Source organism: Chiloscyllium punctatum, chromosome 40 (genome assembly GCF_047496795.1).
Source record: "Chiloscyllium punctatum isolate Juve2018m chromosome 40, sChiPun1.3, whole genome shotgun sequence".
NCBI lineage: Eukaryota > Metazoa > Chordata > Chondrichthyes > Orectolobiformes > Hemiscylliidae > Chiloscyllium > Chiloscyllium punctatum.
This window is the reverse complement of record NC_092778.1, coordinates 22,047,649-22,061,837: the sequence shown is the minus strand read 5'-3', so window position 1 is coordinate 22,061,837 and position 14,189 is coordinate 22,047,649. Positions and strand designations below refer to the sequence as shown.

Sequence of the window (14,189 nt, the reverse complement as noted above, 5' to 3'; positions counted from 1 at the left end):
CCCAACTTAAAATAATTAGTCAAGTTCCTTGTGCTGTCCAGTTATATTTGCTATAAGTGACAAGCAACCCATTCTCTAAGATCCAAGGGGTTATGTTCAATTCGTATGCTTTTTTTCCCCTGAACTATCCAAGAGCCTGTGAGCCCACAGTATCTTGGCCAGTCAAGAGCATGTTTAACAACTAATCAGTGAAGTATAAATTGTTTGATTGCTTGAAATTTGGCATTCTTACATCAGTCCTGATGAGTCCAAGCAGAAAAGCTTTGAGGGTGTCTCGCTTTTCAGCAATATTCAACTGCTGTACTATTGAGTGACTGTTTTGCAAAGTGTATATGAAGTTCCTGTGCTGTGATCTGTTTCCTCCTCCAAGTATTCCTGGAAAACGACAGAGTGGGCAATGACTACTGCAGATGAGGCGTGGGGATGTAAACAGCTGCCAGTGATAATTAGCAATACTGCCCTTTAGTTATACATTGATTCACTCATGTGTGACCTGAAGTCAGTTGTAATGTTATTCCTGCATTGAATTTGTTCATTGGCAGTGCTATCTCACAGGTCAGTCAAGCAGCAGCCTGACACAGTCATACTCATGGAATCGTACCTCACAGACAATGTCCCAGACACCACCATCACCATCCCTGGGTAGGTCCTGTTTCACTGGCGGGACAGACCCAGCAGAGATGGCAGCATGATGGTATACAGTTGGGACAGAGTTGCTCTGGACATCCTCAACACTGATTCGGGATTTCATGAAATTTTATGGTATCAGATCAAACAAGAACACCTCCGACCACTAATGTTCCCATCTCCCCGATCAACCCTCTGCTGACAAATCAGTACTCCTTCCATGTTAAACTCCAATGGAGGAAACACTGAGAATGGCAAGAGTGCAGAATGTAGTCTGGATGAGGGATTTCAATGTTCACCACCAAGAGCAACGTTGTTGATTGAGCTGGTCGGGTTCTAAAGGGCATATCTATTAGATTGGGTCTGCAGCAAATGGTGAGGTAACTAACTAGGGGGAAAACCATATCTGACCTCATTATTGCCAAAGTGCTGGCTGCAGATGCAGCTGTCCATGATGGTATTGGTAAGAGTGACCACCATATAGTCCTTGTGAAGACAAAGTTCCATTTTCACATTGAAAATACCCTCTATCTGTTGTGTGGCACTATCACTGTGCTAAATAGGCCAGATCTACAAACAAGACTGGGCAACCATGAGGTGCTGTGGGCCAACAACAGCAGCAGAATAGTATGCCAGCACAATCTGTAACCTCATGGCCCGGCACATTGTCCACTCTACCGCTATCATCAATCCACAGGATTAATGAATGAGGTGTCAGCATGAGGAAACTACATCAAAGCATTATTTACACATTAAACAGCATAAGCAGCAAGTGACAGACAAAGCTAAACGATCCCACAACCAATGGATCAGATCTAAGATCTGCAGTCCTGCTGCAGCCAGTGTGAATGGTGATGGACAATTTAACAAATCACAGTAGAAAGAGGCTCCACAAAACTCCCCATCCTCAGTGACGGAGGAGCCCAACACATCAATGAAAAAGATAAGGCTGAAGCATTCACAATTACTTTCCAACAAAAGCTGGAGAAAGCAAAGCAGCTCAAGCAGCAGAGGAGGAGGGGAGTCAATGTTTCAGGTCAGAACCTTTCATCAGGACTGGGGAGGGGAAGGGGGCTGCAAAATAAATAGGAGGAGGAGGGTGGGGCTCGGGGAAGGGGTGTGGGATGGCAATAGGTGGATGCTGGTAGGAGGTGGCTGTAATTGGTCAGTGGGAAAGGTGAAGCAGGTAGTTTGGAAGGAAGATGGACAGGTAGAGTCAGGTTATGCAGTTGGCATGGAGAGGGAGGGCTGGACCTGGGATGAGGTGGGGTGGGTGGGGAGATTCGGAAGCTGGTGAGTTCTATATTAAGGCCGTATGGTTGTAAGTTATCAAGACGGAAGATAAGGTGTTCTTCCTCCAGTTTGCATGTGGCCTTGAGTTGATGGAGGGCTAGGATGGACATGTCTTTGGGGGAGTGGGAGGCGGAGTTGAAATGGATAGAGAGCAGAAGATGGGTTTGTTTGGAACTTATGGATCATATATGCTCACTGAACTGGTTCCTAAGTTTGCGCTCGGTCTCTCCATTGGTCAAGTCACAGCCTGACATCAGAATTTTCTCTCAAATTCCCCAGATGTGAAAAGCATTTATCTTAAATCCTGGGAAAATCACCACAGGAGTCCTAGATCCAACTGCCTTCACCTACTTTATCAATGGCTCTCTCTCCATTTAGAGGGAATGTTTCCCGATGAATGCACAAACCTTCAGCAACATTCACGACTCTTCAGATACGCAAAACAGCCCATATACTCACGCAGCAAGACCTGGACTACATTCAGACTTCGATTTTTAAGTGCCAAGAAATGTTCAAATCACACAATTATCAGCTAATTACCAAACCCAACAGGAATCTGACCATCTCCCCTTGACGATCAAGGGAATTACAATTGCTGAATCCCTCTCTCTCAGTGTACAGGAGCAACTGTGGCATGAGAATACCATCCCTTCCAAGTCACAGATCATCTTGACTTGGAACTACAACACCATTCTTTAACTTTTGCTACATTAAAGCCTGGAACTGCCTCTCTAACAGCACCACGGGGTATACCTATACCATGTAGACTACAATGGCTCAAGCAGTGGATTCAGCAGAACATTCTAAGGGAAATTTGGAATGGGCAATAAATGCTGCCTTAGTGAGTGATGCCTGCAACCAATGAATAACTAACTTAACTAAAACTTGTATTGCCATTGGGAGCCCTATGAGCAGATATGGTCCCCACACCTCAGGAAGGACATATTGGCCTTGGAGAGGGTACAAGACCATAAGACCATAAGACATAGGAGTGGAAGTAAGGCCATTCGGCCCATCGAGTCCACTCCGCCATTCAATCATGGCTGATGCGCATTTCAGCTCCACTTGCCAGCGTTCTCCCCGTAGCCCTTAATTCCTCTAGACAACAAGAACCTATCAATCTCGGCCTTGAAGACATTTCGCGTCCCGGCTTCCACTGCACTCCGTGGCAATGAATTCCACAGGCCCACCACTCTCTGGCTGAAGAAATGTCTCCGCATTTCCGTTCTGAAATGACCCCCTCTAATTCTAAGGCTGTGTCCACGGGTCCTAGTCTCCTCGCCTAACAGAAACAATTTTCTAGCATCCACCTTTTCAAAACCATGTATTATTTTGTACGTCTCTATTAGATCTCCCCTTAATCTTCTAAACTCCAACGAATACAATCCCAGTATCCTCAGCCATTCCTCATATGCTAGACCTGTCATTCCAGGGATCATCCGTGTGAATCTCCGCTGGACACGTTCCAGTGCCAGTATGTCCTTCCTGAGGTGTGGGGACCAAACCTGGACACAGTACTCCAAATGGGGCCTAACCAGAGCTTTATAAAGTCTTAGTAGTACATCTCTGCTTTTATATTCCAACCCTCTTGAGATAAGAGACAACATTGCATTCGCTTTCTTAATCACAGACTCAACCTGCATGTTTACCTTTAGAGAATCCTCGACTAGCACTCCCAGATCCCTTTGTGCTTTGGCTTTATTAAGTTTCTCACCATTTAGAAAGTAGTCCATTCCTATATTCTTTTTGCCAAAGTGCAAGACCTCGCACTTGCTCACGTTAAATTCCATCAGCCATTTCCTGGACCACTCTCCCAACCTGTCTAGATCCTTCTGTAGCCTCCCCACTTCCTCAGTACTACCTGCCTGTCTACCTAACTTTGTATCATCGGCAAACTTCGCTAGAATGCCCCCGGTTCCCTCATCCAAATCATTAATATATAATGCGAACAGCTGTGGCCCCAGCACCGAACCCTGCGGGACACCGCTCGTCACCGGCTGCCATTCTGAAAAAGAACCTTTTTGAAAAAAACCTTTCTGAAAAACAACCTAGCTTTACTAAAATTATGCCTTGACTTCAGGGATTAAGTTTGAGGAGAGATTATAAAAATTATGCATGCTTTCTCTATAATTTAGAAGGTTAGGGGGTGACTGGACCAAACTCCTCAGGGATTTAACAGGAAAAGACAAGATACAAACATATTTCCACTGGTCGGGGATTCGAGAAAAACATAGTCTGAGAATTAGGGCTAGACCATCTAAGAGCGGGGTTAGGAGGCACTCCTGCATAAAAAAGGGAGAGATTTGGAACGGTGTTCTACAAATGGCAGTGGATACTGGATCAGTTGTTAATTTTGAATATGGGATAGATACATTTTTCTTAAGCAAATGGTATTAAGGGATATGTGCCAAAGACAGAAATATGAAGTTATTCCACATGAATGGCAGACCAGACTTGAGGGGCTGAATGGCCTACTTCTGTTCCTGTATCCCGCGTTTGTATGGTGAGCTTGAAAAGAAACAAAGATACTACAGCTCGATGTAACCTAATCCCCAAAACCCAAAGAGGAAACTACTAAATTGGCTACAATTCAAAAAATAAATAATAAGGAATACTTCCAGCTGAATAATGCATCTGTACTCTTCATTGGCAGCTTCTCATGAATTTGTAGACCCATTGCAGATTATTCTTGACGTTTCACTACATTTCATCTCAGTTTTACTTATCATCAAACTGTGGTATATTGCTGAGACAGCCCATAGTCTAATTGAAGTGCATGTTTTGCAGTCACGTTGGAAAATAAAAGTCATGACACACTGGCTATGAATTTAACAGCTCCCACTTATTGGAAGACAGGGAGAAAGGAAGACGGTTAAAATACCCTGCATCAGTTAACACAATCCACTCCATTTCTTTCCCAGTGTCCCCACGTTAACCTCCTTTCTAGAGTCTCCATTACTCACCTTGATCACTGCACCAACCTGTCCGCCCTGCTGTCAGTGGCTCAGTCAATTAGAACCTTCTCACCAAGAGGTGAGGGTGTGAGTTCAAGTCCCACTCCGTTTCTTGAACACAAAAATCAAGGCTGTTGCTCCTGCGCAGCACTGAGGGAGTACTGCACCTCCTTTTGGGCAAGACATGACACGGAGGGCTTGTCCAAGAGGCATAGAAAACTCACAATTATGAAGAGGGCGAGATGGTCGCTGATAGCTGTGACCACTGAGGGTTGAAGGTTTGGAAGAGACAAGCAGCATGGAAAAGCTCAGCTCGGCAAGAGGAGGGCCCGGGGAAACAGAGGCCAGTGAGCTACATCCCTTCTTAACCCACTGTGCTCCTCTGCACTGAATTCAGCTGAGACCACCCTCTCAGAGAGGGCTCTTGAGTAACAGCAGGCAATATCTAACACAAATACTGCCATTAACACAAAGTAAGCACCAAAGGTACAAACCATTGTTTTGCAATGGAAAGCCGGGACTTATTTCAAATAAGAGCAGGCGATTCAAACACAATCGGGAGTGTGGTGCTGGAAAAGCGCAGCAGGTCAGGCAGCATCCGAGGAGCAGGAAAATCATGTTTTGGGCATAAGTCCTTCATCAGGAAGGGCCTATGACCTGCTGTGCTTTTCCAGCACTACACACATAACTCTGATCTCCAGCAGCTGCAGACCTTACTTTCTCCCGACTTGAACACATTGTCCCGCTTAATACTTACCATAGTCATACAGCACAAAACAGACCTTTCAATCCAACCAGTCCATACCAACCATAATCCCAAACTAAACAAGTCCCACCTGCCTGTGCTAGGCCCATATCCCTCCAAAACGTTCTTATTCATGAACTTATCCAAATGTCTTTTAAATGCTGCAACCGTACCAGCATTCACCACTTCCCCTGGGAGTTCATTCCACAAACGAACCACTCTCTGTGCAAAAACGTTGCCTCTCATGTCCTGTTTAAATCTCTCTCCTCTCATTTTAAAAATATGCCCCCTAATAGAACATAGAACATAGAACAATACAGCACAGAACAGGCCCTTCGGCCCACGATGTTGTGCCGAACTTCTAACCTAGATTAAGCACCCATCCATGTACCTATCCAAATGCCGCTTAAAGGTCGCCAATGATTCTGACTCTACCACTCCCACGGGCAGCGCATTCCATGCCCCCACCACTCTCTGGGTAAAGAACCCACCCCTGACATCTCCCCTATACCTTCCACCCTTCACCTTAAATTTATGTCCCCTCTGTTGTAACACTCTGTTGTACCCGGGGAAAAAGTTTCTGACTGTCTACTCTATCTATTCCTCTGATCATCTTATAAACCTCTATCAAGTCACCCCTCATCCTTCGCCGTTCCAACAAGAAAAGGCCGAGAACTCTCAACCTATGCTCGTACGACCTACTCTCCATTCCAGGCAACATCCTGGTAAATCTTCTCTGCACCCTCTCCAAAGCTTCCACATCTTTCTTAAAGTGAGGCGACCAGAACTGCACACAGTACTCCAACTGTGGCCTAACCAAAGTCCTGTTGAAATCCCCCATCCAAGGGAAAAGACATCTGCCATTCACCTTATCTAAACCCCTCATGAATTTATTGTTCAAGTCAGTCACACAGAGTCTTTAGCCATTAATACATTGCTAATTCTGGGAGCTTGAGGTGTGCATAATAACTGCTGTGACTGCCTACTTTACAATGCCCTAGAAACTTTGAATAGACTTCTCATATTAGAGTTGATCTTTCTCTGCACCTTCTCTGTAGCTGTCACCCTGTATTCTGCATTCTGTTCTGTTGTACTTACATACGGCATGATTTGGCAAAACAATACTTTTCACTATATATTAGTACGTGACAATAATAAATCAAACCAAATCAAATCAAATCTCTAGCTGTAAGTGCCATTGTGTATAATGCAAGTGATAAGAATGCAAGTCTTTAGATTTATTAGTTGTCAGAGATTGACCCTATGAGACCCTGGCTGTGATCCTCTGCCCCTCATTTATGCTCCCCCCTCCAGCCAAGTGGTCAACCTGGCCAAGGCCAGAGCCAGGAGACTGCGACTTTTGATGTTAATGAAGCTTTGGCCTCCAGGGCATTGGCCTCACTGGATTTTGACCAGTGGCTGAACCTATTCACCTCCTAACATTTATGGTGCATGCTCTGAATGGGTTGTCATGTTAAAAAGTAAAGTCCCCTTAGTCCCATTAGGCTGCTCTCTCATTAGAGCAAGATGACTGGTGGCGAGTTTAACCTGAGGGTCACCTTGCCTCAGGAGAGAGGACAATCAGAGCCATAGAGATGCACAGCATGGAAACACACCCAGAGATCCAACTCGTCTGTGCCAACCAGATGTCCTAAATTAATCGAGTCCAACTTACCAGCATTTGGCCCTTCCTATTCATGTACCCATGCAAATGCCTTTTAAATATCATAATTGTACCAGCCTCCACACCTCCTCTGGCAGCTCACTCCATACACATGCCACCTTCTGCATGAAATTGTCGTCCCTCAGGACCCTTTTTATATCTTTACCCTCTCACCTTAAACCTATGCCCTCTAATTTTGGACTCCTCTACCTTGGGAAAAAGACCTTGGCCATTTATCCTATCCATGTCCCTCATAATTTTGTAAACCTTTATAAGGTCATCCCTCAGCTCCCGACACTCCAGGGATAACAGCCCCAGCCTGTTCAGCCTCTCCCTATAGCTCAAGCTTTCCAATCCTGGCAACATCCTTGAAAATCTTTTTTGAACTGTTCCAAGTTTCACAACATCTTTCCTATAGCAGGGAGACCAGAGTTGAATGCAGTATTCCAAAAGTGACCTAGCTACTGTCCTGTACAATTGCAGCATGACATCCCAACGCCTATACTCACAGCACTGGCCAATCAAGGCAAGCCTCCCAAAAGCCGTCTTTTTTACCCTTTCTACTCTCAACTCCATCTTTGAGGAACTATGAACACCTGCTGCCCTAGGTCTGCTTGTTTGGCAACACTCCCCAGGGACTATACCATTAACTGTATAAGTCCTGCCCTGATGTGCCATAGAGTCATGCAGCTCAGTCCAATCAGTATACGGAAAATAATCCCTGAGTAGAGACTGAGAATGAAAGTTCTTCATGTTAACCTCAGCCAGTGCAGGAATTGTAAACATGCAGTTGGCATCACTGGATCCAAACCAGCCATTCAGCTAACTGAGCTAATTAATCACAAGCTGCCCAGTTACATCTTTAAACAGGTTAGTGGGTGGCACAGTGGTGAGCACTACTGCCTCACAGCGCCAGAGACCCAAGTTCACTTCCCGCCTCGGGCAACTGTCTGTGTGGAGTTTGCACGTTCTCCCAGTGTCTGCGTGGGTTTCCTCCGGGTGCTCCGGTTTCCTCCCACTGTCCAAAAATGTGCAGGTTAGGTGAATTGACCATGCTAAATCGCCCGTAGTGTTAGGTGTAGGGGAATGGGTCTGGCTGGTTGCGCTTCGGCAGGTCAGCGTGGACTTGTTGGGCCGAAGGGCCTGTTTCCACACTGTAAGCAATCTAAAGTTATATTAACATTTTCAATCTAGTTTATAGCAAAATGCCATGTTTACAATTGAGTTTCTAACTGACTTGCCATCTAAGTGACTTAACTAATTCCTTTAAATTCTTTGGATGTCGGAGGATTAATAACAGGAAGGTTAGGGAAGAGCCAGCACCAAGGAAGTTTCACTCCAGTTTTCGCGATGGTTGTCATGGTGAAGTGGGTATTGGTCTACTCCAAAGTTGCTGTACAGTACATTTTAGAACCAGGAGCTGCCTAGTTCACATTTTTTTTAAAAACCTATCCAGAACAGCGAGGAAGAGATACCTGATGAATGTAGGAGTATGCTGCCTCCAGCAGATACTGCTGTAGTCCTTTGTCTCGCTTTATTAGCATCACAGAAACTTCAGCAGGGCCCGAGAGTGGAAACGTAGGGCCAGAGGTTCCCAAGGGATAGGACATTTCGGAACAGATCTGCCACCCGATTTGTTTGGAGACTGCAGAGAAACAAAATGTCATTTGTAAATCATGTGTAGGCGCGATACAGAAAACCAAAGTGCCTCACAACCCCATGACTCACCAAATGCAAGCTAGAATGGGTGTCATGCTACTGAAGGCAATGATTTCAGTTCTTTTGTCATTCGAGTGAAAGTTATGAACGTGCCAGCAATCAGGCTGAATAAAGAGGAATATTCAGGAAACATATTCAACAAAGCAGATTAGTAAGTGGAGTAATTAGACTGAGTAACTCAGTGAATTCATCAGCATTGTAGTGGCGCTGTTCAAACAACCATAGCAGTAGTTTAGTGTAAAGGCCTCACGTACTAGCACCTCAGGAGGTATCACAGAATCATAGAAACCCAACAGTGTAGAAACAGGCAACAGGGTTTTGGCTGCCTATGTAGCCTTTTCTCAATGAAAGAAATGTAATGCATACGTAAATCTGCTCGTGGCAGCACGGTGGCTCAGTGGTTAGCACTGCTGCCTCACAGTGCTTAGGATCGATACCAGTCTCATGTAACTGTGTGGAGTTTGCACATTCTCCCCGTCTGCGTGGGTTTCCTCTGGGTGCTCCGGTTTCCTCCCACAGTCCAAAAATGTGCAGTTTAAGTGGATTGACCATGCTGAATCACCCAGAGTGTCCAAGGATGTGCAGACTAGGTGGCTAGCCATGGGAAATGCAGGGTTACATGGATAGGGTAGTGGGGTGTCTCTGGGTGGGACGCTTGGTGCGGACTCGATGGGCCGAATAACCTCTTTACACACGGTAGGAATTCTGCTGCACTACCACCTCACCTACTTTATCCCCTCACCCATTTATTCAGCTGTCACGGTAGCCTCTGGTCCTTTAAATACTGGAATACAGCACCAATTGTTGAAAGAAAGGATATAGTTTTAACGTTGACACACACAACATCAAAATGTATATTCTTGTCCGCTCGGGGCACTAAAGAAGGTTTCTAAGTCCGCTCAGAAGATCTGGTCCAATAATATTTTTGAGCAAGGAATAGCATCAGAGGACCTGTGGTCATATTTTGGGGAGAGTCTATATCTCAACAGAGGTGGTGTTGGATGGATTAGAATGTCTGAAGGTGGATAAATCTCCTGGTCCGGACCATATATATTCAAGAACACTGTAAGAGGCTAGAGAAGAAATTGTAGAGGCCCTGGCTGATATATTTTTGCATATTGTTAGCCACAGGTGAGGTCCCGGGAGACTGGAGCATAGCGAATGTTGTGCCATTATTCAAGAAGGCTGCAAAGAAAAATCTAGGAACTATAAACCGGGTAAGTGGTAAGTAAGTTAGGTGAGAAGATTCTGAGGGATATACAATACACATGCATTTGGAAATTCAGAGTTTAATGAGGAATAGTCAGCATTATTTTGAGAGTGCAAGATCACAAATTTGTTAGAGTTCTTTGATGAAGTGACCAGGAAGGTTGACGAGGGTAGTGCAGTAGGTGAAGTTTATATGGCTTTCAGTAAGGCCTTTAATAAGGTTCCACATAGTAGGCTGCTCTGGAAAGTTAGAATGCATGGAAGCCAGGGGGAGCTGACAAATTAAACACACAGTTGCCTTGATAGTAGGGAACAGAGGGTAGTAGTAGAAGGATGCTTGTTGGACTGGAGGCCTGTGACATGTGGTGTGCTTCAGGGGTCGGTGCTGGGCCCATTACTGTTTGTTATCCATATCAATGATTTGGGTGAGAATGTACAATGAATGATTAGTAAGTTTTCTGGTGACATTAAAATAGGTGGTGTCATGGACAGTGAGGAAGGTGATCAGAAATTGCAGCAGGACCTTGATCAGCTGGGGAAGTGGGCCAGGAAATGGCAAAATGGAGTTTAATATAGAGGTGTAAGGTCTTGCATTTTGGAAAGTTAAATGAAGGTAGGAATTTCATGGTGAATGATCGGATCATAAGGAGTTTAATAGAACAGATGTACCTCGGAGTTCAGGTGCATGGTTCTTTGAAAGTGGAGTCACAGGTAGACAGGGCAGTGAAGGTGGATTTTGGCACAATGGCCTTCATCAGTCAGGGCACAAGCATAGAAGTTGGGGAGTTGTGTTACATTGGACAGGGCTGCATTGGAGTATTGTGTTCAGTTTTGGTCACCCAAAATTTACAAGGGTGTTGCCAGGAATTAAGGTTCTGAGTTACAGGGAGAGGATGAACGAGCTAGGACGTTTACACTCTAAAGAGAAGAGACCGAGGTTTCTTACAGAAATGTATGGATAGGATGAATGCACTCCGTCTTTTTCCCAGGGTTGGGGAATTGAGGACTAAAAGGCATCAGTTTAAGGTTAGAGGAGGAAAAATAAAAGGGATCCTGAGGGGCAACTTTTTGTTTTTACACAGATGGTGGTACGCACATGGAATGAGCTGCCAGCAGAAGTGGCTGAGGCAAGTACATTAACATTTAAAAGGCATTTGGACAAATACATGGATAGGAAAAGTTTAGAAGAATATGGGCCAAGTGTAGGGAAATGGGGTTAGCGTGGATGGACATTTTGGTCGGCATGGACCGGTTTGGGCCAAGGGACCTGTCTCCGTGCTGTAGAACTCTATGACTGATGGATAACTACTTATTTAAAAGGGAAGACAGAACATGGCTGAAGAATTACAGCCCAATCAGCTTTTCCTCAGCAGTTTAAAAAAAATTGAATCCTGACTGAAGGAGCGAATAGAAGATCTCAAAGTGAGGACTACAATAAAAAACGGATTTCAAAACAGAAAATCTTGCTTGACCAATCTTAAATTGCCTCACAGCGCCAGAGACCCGGGTTCAATTCCCGCCTCAGGCGACTGACTGTGTGGAGTTTGCACGTTCTCCCCGTGTCTGCGTGGGTTTCCTCCGGTTTCCTCCCACAGTCCAAAGATGTGAAGGTCAGGTGAATTGGCCATGCTAAATTACCTGTAGTGTTAGGTAAGGGGTAGATGTAGATGTAGGGGTATGGGTGGGTTACGCTTCGGCGGGGCGGTGTGGACTTGTTGGGCCGAAGGGCCTGTTTCCACACTGTAAGTAACCTAATCTAAAAAAAAACTTTTGAGAGGGCAATAGAGTGATAATGGTAGTGCAGTAGATATGATGTATCTAGACTTTCAAAAGGTCTTCAATAAGGCGTCTGATCACAAGCTAATGAATAATGCTAGAGAATATGGATTGAGTTATAGTACAAAGAACATTACAGAACAGGAACAAGGCTCTTCAGTCCATGATATTATGCTGAACATGACGCCAAATTAAACTAATCCCTCCTGCCTGCCCTTGGTCTGTATCCCTCCATTCCTTGCATATTCATGTGCTTGCCTAAAAGTCCCTTAAATGTCCCTGTCATATCAGCCTCTTTCACCACCCTGGTAGCAGGTTCCAGGCTCCTACCACCACTCTGTGTAAAAGACTTGCCCCCCCTCACAATCTCCTTTGAACTTTCCCGCTCTCACTTTCAATGCATACCCCCTAGTATGAGAGATTTCTTCTCTGGGGAGAAAGATTCTGACCATCAACCCAAGCTATGCATCTTATAATTTTCTAGATTTCTATCAGATCTCCCCTTAGCCTCTGCTGTGCCAAAGAAAACAATCTGGGTTTTTCTAGCCTCTCGTTATAGGTCATGCTATAGAACTGGTACTTTTTGATAGGAAGATTCGAGGAGTCACGTATGGCTTAGAAGGTGAGAGTCAAACTGGGTTCCAAGCAGATAAGGATTTCAAAGTGAAGTCAGCATTCTGCTGGTGGTTTAACCTCACGGTCACACCACCTCAGGCAAGAAGCCAAGTTGAGAGCTTCATAGTGACCTCAGCTCATGCGGGAATTGAACCCACACACTGTTGTCGTCACTCGGCATTGCAAACCAGCCATCCAACCAGCTGAGCTAACTGACCCCCTAATTAGACTGGGAACCTGTGGGAAGCTCACATAATTTGGAAGCTACTCTCATTCTGACATGCACCATCACAAGGAAAATCTTCTATCTTTGCCAGCCCTGGCAGACAATTAATCCGTCACGATTCCTAATGGACTGTCAGCTCCTGGCCAGAAGATCTTGATTTCTCCGGGAAATCAAACGGGAAATTTACAGAATTTGAAAAACCCCAAAGTGTGCACACTCAGTACAAAGGTGGACTCTACAATAAGGTACTAATTCAAACATCGCAACAGAACCGATCCAATTATGACACTTGGAAATAGAAGATTATCACAGGTCTGCTGCAAGGTAGTTGTCACTGCCTGATGCAGTAATTATAGGCAATGGTCTGGGAGAACCTTGTAACTTAGTTGCGAAATTGAGAATGGCATCGCTGTAAACAAATGGTTCTAGACAACAACCATCACACAGCCCCACACACTGCTGTTGAGGAAGAAGAACAACAAATATTTGCCCTTTGTTATTGAAGCCAGAGATCCCTCACTATGGGGTGCAGAGGCCCATTGTTTTCTACTAATGGAAATAACATGAGAACAGAAGTCTCAATCAGAGCATGGAATAAAGTAAAACCAGGCAAAAATCAGCAGGGTGGCAGCAGGCCGTGCGGTTGTGACATTGTCATGTGGATCATAAAAAGAGGATGAAATCGAAGGAACTTTACTGGAGTTGGAAGTTCTATCAGGATTGTTCAAACTGACTAAATCCGACAATCGACACCAGACAACTAATGGTGTGGGAGATTGTGTTCTAGCCAAATTGGAGTGATATCGGTCTGAGGTTTTGTTTTTGGTAAGGATTTGGGATGAAATGACATAGCGTTTTAGCCACATTTAAGATTTCATGGTCATCACCAGGCTCTTCATCCCAGAGTTTTTTTTTAAACTGAATTCAAATTCCACCATCTGCCCCCAGCAGGATTTGAACTCCCCTCTCTAGCTCTGATATTCACAAAACCACCCTGAAATATTTCAGTGGAACCAAGCGGAGCTGTGTCATCTATTTCAGCAGCAGGTCTGGAGGGCAATGCACGTTGAACAAAACTTTCTGTACAAGGACCCTTCAGGAAATGTCAGGCAAAGTCTTCACTTGAACCTTTGCTGGTATTGAGCATTTCTCGCTAACTCAGTACTTTCCACTGCTTGGCAAGCAGTCAATAAGAAACCACAGAAGGCTTGGGTCAGGTGTAATTATTGCAGTTCAAGCCGGGACAAATGCAACCGACATAAGGCTTCTCTTACGACGAGAGAATGCTGCCCCTCATGAGCGTATGCTGCAGGAGATACACAAAGCAGCACTGTCAACAGTTGTTAATGAAGAACTCTCTCT

General features: G+C 44.9%; 1 protein-coding gene across 4 annotated transcripts in view; it reads right to left on the bottom strand.

Moving 5' to 3' along the window:
- Positions 1 to 14,189, bottom strand: part of LOC140464425 (uncharacterized) — a 409,548-nt gene that overhangs the window by 245,432 nt on the left and 149,927 nt on the right. For all 4 annotated transcript variants that reach the window (XM_072559463.1, XM_072559465.1, XM_072559466.1 and 1 more), the window contains exon 21: positions 8,758 to 8,927. In XM_072559463.1, the coding sequence (XP_072415564.1) occupies positions 8,758 to 8,927 (170 nt within the window). The remainder of the gene's footprint in view (positions 1 to 8,757; positions 8,928 to 14,189) is intronic.